The sequence below is a fragment of the Nannospalax galili genome, unplaced genomic scaffold, assembly GCF_000622305.1.
Source record: "Nannospalax galili isolate Female #2095 unplaced genomic scaffold, S.galili_v1.0 scaffold158, whole genome shotgun sequence".
Lineage (NCBI taxonomy): Eukaryota > Metazoa > Chordata > Mammalia > Rodentia > Spalacidae > Nannospalax > Nannospalax galili.
This window is the reverse complement of record NW_008345290.1, coordinates 6,866,534-6,872,965: the sequence shown is the minus strand read 5'-3', so window position 1 is coordinate 6,872,965 and position 6,432 is coordinate 6,866,534. Positions and strand designations below refer to the sequence as shown.

General features: G+C 48.4%; 2 protein-coding genes across 3 annotated transcripts in view; both read left to right on the top strand.

Annotated features, from left to right (window-relative positions):
* Hoxa3 (homeobox A3) overlaps nt 1–6,432 on the top strand; it is a 44,179-nt gene that overhangs the window by 21,303 nt on the left and 16,444 nt on the right. The window contains exon 1 of one of the 2 annotated variants that reach the window (XM_017800228.2): nt 6,016–6,209. The exons of the other annotated variant lie outside the window; for it this stretch is intronic. The gene's annotated coding sequence lies outside the window, so the exon portion shown is untranslated. Of the gene's footprint in view, nt 1–6,015; nt 6,210–6,432 lie in introns of those variants that run through there. 2 annotated transcript variants of the gene reach the window in all.
* Hoxa4 (homeobox A4) lies at nt 2–2,340 on the top strand. Its single transcript, XM_008841503.3, has 2 exons — nt 2–692; nt 1,231–2,340. The coding sequence occupies exons 1-2, from the start codon at nt 89–91 to the stop codon at nt 1,578–1,580; spliced, it is 954 nt and encodes a 317-aa protein (XP_008839725.1). The 5' UTR covers nt 2–88; the 3' UTR covers nt 1,581–2,340.

Below are 6,432 nucleotides of genomic sequence, written 5' to 3'. Positions count from 1 at the left end.
GGAAGCCAGGCGAGAGGGGGAGGGGCCTCGACGAGCCCAGAAAAACGACAACGCGAGAAAAATTAGTATTTTTGCACTTCACAAATTAATGACCATGAGCTCGTTTTTGATAAACTCCAACTACATCGAGCCCAAGTTCCCTCCCTTCGAGGAGTACGCTCAGCACAGCGGCCTGGGCGGTGGAGACAGCGGCCCGGGCGGGGGCCCCAGCTACCAGCCGCCCCCGGCATCCACCACCCAGCACCTGCCGCAGCCCCAGCTCCCGCATGCGGGCACCGGCCGCGAGCCCCCCGCATCCTACTACGCGTCGCGGGCCGCCCGTGAGCCCTCCTACCCCACGGCCGCCCTCTACCCCGCGCCCGGGCCAGACGCCGCCTACCCCTATGGCTACAGCGGCGGTGCCAGCCCCGGGCGGCCACCGCAGCCGGATCAGTCCCCGGCACATGCCAAAGGCCCTGTACACGGCCTGCACGCGAGCCACGGCCTGCAGCCCGGCCGCCAGCCCCCGCCTCCCCCGCAGCATCGCGCGGCGCCCCCAGCGCGCTGCGACGCGGCCCCCGCCACCCCCGGCGTCCCGACAGGGGGCAGCGCCCCTGCGTGCCCGCTGCTCTTGGCGGACAAGAGCCCGCCGGGCCTGAAGGGCAAGGAGCCCGTGGTGTACCCCTGGATGAAGAAGATCCATGTCAGCGCCGGTACGTGGCGCCGCTGGCGAGGCGCGGGAGGGTAGGCTGGGGCCAGGCCAGGGCTCGGGGGTCGGGTCGGGGGTCAGGAGGCAGAGACCCACAGCAGGGAGGGGAGCCCCCCATCTGGCCTGGGCTGCTGTGGGCTGTGGGTGTGCGCGCCAGCCAGCAGCCTGATCCCAACGTGAGAACCCTTTTGTACCCAGGGTCCCTTTATCCGGAGATTTACGAGACGCCAAACTGTTAGGGCAGTAATTATAGCCCCCATAAATTTAATTGCCCTGGCAGAGGCTTCAGGCCATGTGTCTTTGAAGCTTTTCTTCAGCCCCAATGCCCAGCACCATTCTTTATGGCTCTCGGGTGTTTCCCGTTGTCAATAGCCTGTGAAACATTTTCTTTGCCATTTTATGTATGTTGCGTGAACTTGGTGTCAGGTTATTATATAATGATGATGTCCAATTGCTCTTCCCCACCCTATCTCCTCTTTCCTCCTTTCCCTCTCTTCCACTCCCTCCTCCTTGGCCTTCTCCTTCGGGGTTCTGGCGTTCAGTCAACCCCAGTTATAACGGAGGAGAGCCCAAGCGCTCTCGAACCGCCTACACCCGGCAGCAGGTCTTGGAGCTGGAGAAGGAGTTTCATTTTAACCGCTACCTGACCCGGCGGCGCCGCATCGAGATCGCCCACACGCTCTGCTTGTCGGAGCGCCAGGTCAAGATCTGGTTTCAGAACCGGAGGATGAAGTGGAAGAAAGATCACAAACTTCCCAACACCAAGATGCGTTCTTCCAACCCGTCGTCGTCGGCCTCTGCAGGCCCGCCAGGGAAATCACAAACTCACAGCCCACACTCCCATACCCACCCCCTCCCTAGTGCCTCCACACCCATTCCCTCATCCATATAATCTAAGGGAGACCTAGATCTGGTTTTGTCACTCACCTGTCCTCGGCCTCTCCTCTCCTGCTCCTATCCCCATTTATTCTTCCCCAAGTAAACTGTAAGACACCAAAACAAAATCCAACTTGGTGGAAACCATAACCAAAAAGAAGACATTGTCCCTGGTGTGTATGTGCTGGTTGCCACCCAAAAGAGGATAACTGTCCTGGATGCTGTTAGTGGAACAACCTGCTGACCTGAACAGCCTTGCCAGGTTTGGATACTTGTGAAGGAACCAACACTTGCCATCACATACTTTTGAGACAACTGAAGTCAGTTGGAGGGTGCTTGCTGATTGGGGACTTGTACTTTGTATTTTGTGGCAAGCAGAAGAAAGCAGGCCCTTTCCTACCCTCCTTACCTCTCCCTCCTCCACTAAGGCAGCTCTCCTGAGCTTTACTGAGTAGACATTGTGGACCTCACTAGATTATTTAATTCTCAAAATGTGTAGACCTTGATGGTAGGTGTGACATGTTAGTTTCCCCTCCTTGCATTTATTTAAGATATTGTTGCAGAGATGTTGTTGTCTTATTCTGGGGCACAATCTTGGGGAAGAGGGGAATGCATTCAGACCCACGAGCGCTGTACAAAGGAATATGGCTATATAAAAAGCCATGTGCTAAGAATAAACTTCATTTTAAAAAAACATTAAACATCTAAGAGACAGATTTGTATGTTTCATGAGCTTTTCATTAAAAACAACAACAACAACAACAACAAAAAACTACCAAAGTCCTCTGGATTGAGGACAATATAGAAACATTGTAGACAGTATGAGTTCGGTTCACATGGATTTTAAGTGCTCACATAATTTGTGTAAGTGTGTATGTGTGTGTTCAACTTGATCTGGATTCTTGTCAAGCTTGACCTACTGTGGAAATGTTCCAAGAGGCAGGAAGACTCTTTGAGCCTGGGGAGGGCTCCTCTTCTTCCCAAACTTGGCCAGACTTTCAGGCTTCAAGTCTCTGTAAGGCAAGGAAACGTGTCTGTCCCTGCAGTGAAAGGTGAAACCAGGCAGTGTGGAGGCCCAGGAGTCTCTGCAGCTGTTCTGCACACTGAACTCTGAGCACACTTGGAAAGAAATGGTCCCTTTGGCATTTGTTGCACCTTTAAACTTAATCTGCCTGTTTCCCTGGAGATAAAAAATAGTTTGTGCAGAGGGTTGAGATCTTTTTGTTTTGTTTTTAACCAGTCTTAAGGTTTTCTTCATTAAGCACAGCTTGGGAGTTTTGTTTGCTTCTTTAAAAAAAAAAAAAAAACAACTTTCAGAATAAAAGGAATTTTCCCATCACACTCTCCAGAGTACCCCCTGAGAAAATAGAAAGCACAATGGCACCCCAAAACACACCCTGAACAAGAGCAAGGTAGACTGAGCTCACTACTAGAAAAAAGTCAAATTGTAAAATAGGGTGGTTTTCTTCAAATGCTTTGGGGTGTTTCTGCTCAAGTCCAGAGATCTAGATCCAAAAGGTTGAAAAGTGAAAATTCACCTCTGGATCTCTGCCACCCTAGTAATTGCATGCTGACTGAAACTTGGTGCTCAGGCATCAGACAGAGAAACACAATGCATACTAGCTCCAGAGTACCACAACTGTCATCTCGCATAGAAAAAGTGCAGTTGGGGGGTTGTGTAGTCATTGTGACAGAAAGAGAAGGGCTCTTGGCCTACCTATATAATAGCAGAGGAAAATTAAAGCATTTTCTGTAAGTGGGACAAGCTCAGCCAGTGCCAGTGCCCCCTTCACTCCTGCTGTTCTGAGTGCGGGGGGGGGGGGGAATCTGTTCTCTACCTGCAGACAAGCCAAATTTGAGAGACAAGTGATGGGTACCAGTCTGAAAGGCAAAGAAGATTCAGGAGAAAAGGAATTCACACATGCCTTCCCAAAGCAGAAGAACCTGGCATAAAATGCATTTTATAAGGTGTGAAGGGGCACCAAGCATTTCTAGAAGGCTTGCAACTGCTGCTGCAACTTATTAACCTTTCTCTTACTCCACACACTTGTAAAGCAAAATTAAATCATACCGAAAATAGCAATTTTCCCAGGAATCATTAATCACCTCTTACAATAAATACTTCTTTGTAATTCAACAGCAATTCTGAAAGGCATTCTCTGGGAAGAGTCTGGAGGAGAGAGGGATCTTCTTGCAAATAATGCTTTCTCAGGCAAAGATGCAGCATCTTGTTGTCTGCTTAAAAAAAAAAAAAAAGCCTAGACTCTGGAAATTGAGTGTCAAATTGCAAAACCTCAAATGGCAGACTTTCATCTTTTAATGTAACTTCTTGCTCTCCTCTGTGGGTAAGAAGGGATGGGAATATTCCTTAGCATCATTCTGGGGGCAGTGGTAGGGATGCTTTCAGCTGTCCATCCAGAAAAGGAATGGATGATCGAGATCCTTTTTCTGCTCTTAAGATAAAGTGACCTTTTTTAATAGATTATTAAGGTACTGGTAAGTTTTGAAAAAACAAGACTATTGAAAATGCTAGAAATGAGTATATCATTTTTTCACAGTGGGTGTTCTGTCTGTTATTTAGCCAACATGTAAGGGAGCTTGCTATAACAGCTTGGAAAATCTCACTCTGTGCTTCAAAATCGTGCATTGTCTGCCCTTTGCTAAGGCAACCATGAGTTCACTGAGAGGACAGATTTTCTATCTCATTAATTGTTTTTTTTTTTTTAAAGCAAACCTACTAGCTCCTCAAACCCTTGACCTTTAAAGACAGTATTTTGTGTGAGCTCTATAATTCTCCTACCAAAATGACCCTTACACATGCTGTCCTATTCCCTCCTCCTCCTCCTCCTCCATCCTTTCAATACACACTCATCCGCTTTAGTCACAGAGCCAAGCTGTGCATGGCTCTGGAGATAAAAGTTTCATCAACATCTGAAATCAACCTAAATCGGATAGGAGACACTTTAATGGTCACCGTTTGAACTAAGTATTTAATACTCCCCCCCTTGAAGAAAAATGGTAGTTTGCAGGCTTTCTTTACTAGTTTTGCTGAAATCTACTATATACCCGGTGTTTTATTACAGCAGGAATTCAACTGTGACAGACATAGTAGAGTACTTAATACCCATAATGGAGCTCATGGGAAGATTACCTAGATGTATAGGGTGGGCCCACTGCACAGTGTCTGTCTTTATATTAGCAATCCCAGGGTGCCCTAGTCTTTGACTTCTTGCCCTTCTCCCTCTGTCTCCTGGGCACCCCTATTCCCCTAAGCTTTCAAACTGCACTGCTCTTCCCCTGCTTCTTTCCCTCTAGTAGTTCCAACATAGATCAGCAACCCTTTAGACAAGAAGGAGAGACACCCCAAAGAATAACTGTAGCAAATGGAAACCTGGGGTTGTCCATCCCAATGAGTGGGTTTTATACAAACAATAGGTAGGTGGGCACTGTCACTCCTTTGATGTCTGCACCCCTAGGTACAGGCTCACCTTTTTCAACTTCTGTTCCCTGGTACCTCTTTCCTATATTACACACTAGATCAAGAAAAACTCTGCTTTGTACCTCAAGGAGGATGGTCTGCAAAGCCAAGGAGGAAAAAGGGGAGGGGGAGAAGGAGGGGGGAGCAGAAGGACCACCAGAATATTCTCTTTCCTTGATAGCACCAGGGAGGCAGCTGAACTGTCATGAAACCTAGCCTACAACTTCTGCCTTGGAACACCGATGATACTCCTCTTTTGAAGCCACCAGCCCATTCTCTCTAGGATTGATTTCTGAATCTGAAAAAGATGCCAAGATTGAAAGGTTGTTCAAGGTGAAAGAGCCCTGGAAGCTATTTTGGTTCATTTGTCTGAATTTACAGATAAGGAAACTGAGGCAGTTGGTTGACTGAGTATGTAGGTTTCATAGAGCCTTTGGTATCACCTTGGATAGGCATGAGTGCATAGGCATCTTTCTGCTGCAGGAACTGTTCTATTTTGATGGGAATAGACAAGAATAGGGGACTGGGCATATGCATACAAGCTTATGCTGGTGTGTAGGGTCACAGGTGTGTGAAGCCTAAAAGAAAGATGTATTCTTCCATCATGTGTGCTGCCTGGGAGAGTACATAATCAAACTGCCTTAGTTTTGGCATTCAGACAGGTGGGCAGACCAGGGGGACTCAGGTGAGGGATGTCATGATGCCTAAGTCCTGGTAACCCCAGAATGACTAGTTCTGCTGGGGCCCAAAGCCAGTGAAGGCAAAGGTGAATGTATTCTGGAAGCCTGGGGAACAAAAAAGCCAAGCAAGGACCTTGCATGCAACCGATAAAGGTGTAAAGCCTGTTGGGGGGAGATATTGAAATTGTGATCTTTGCGATCAGATCACGTGACTGACTCATTAAATAATTAATGCAGATCGTCAGGAATGTATCTGAGTCTTCAGGGCCTCTCTAGGAATGAATCTCTTCATAAGTGAGACTCCAACTTCCTATTTGATTTTTAAATACAGACATCCTTAGATTTATCTCCAAAGGCTTTTAACTCCTTCAGGAAGGCAGGCGAGAGCCCTGCGGCTGGGAGAACCGAGCTGGCCGGCACTCGCCAGGTTCCAGGGCTTTTCCGCAGGGTTGCTGCCAGTCCGGGGAGAGCTCTGCGTCCAGGAAACGTGAGTTCTGGCTTTTTTTTTTTTTTTTTGCGGTCACATCCTGGTTTTGGTGATGAAGTGGGACGGATGCGCAGACAGTTGGTAATGCTCTGATTCACGCTGGGGAAAGCTGCAGCGATACCACAGCACGGGTGCACGGCTTTGTTCAATTTTCCCGGCGTTCATAAATCACCCGCGCTAGGCGAGCGAGGGAGCAAGCAGACGCCAAAAAACGTGGAGGGAG

Coding starts and splice junctions, on each gene's coding strand:
- Hoxa4 (XM_008841503.3), top strand. CDS start 89: ATGACCATGAGCTCGTTTTTGATAAACTCCAACTACATCGAGCCCAAG. Junction 693..1,230: donor GAAGATCCATGTCAGCGCCG/GTACGTGGCGCC, acceptor TCTGGCGTTCAG/TCAACCCCAGTTATAACGGA.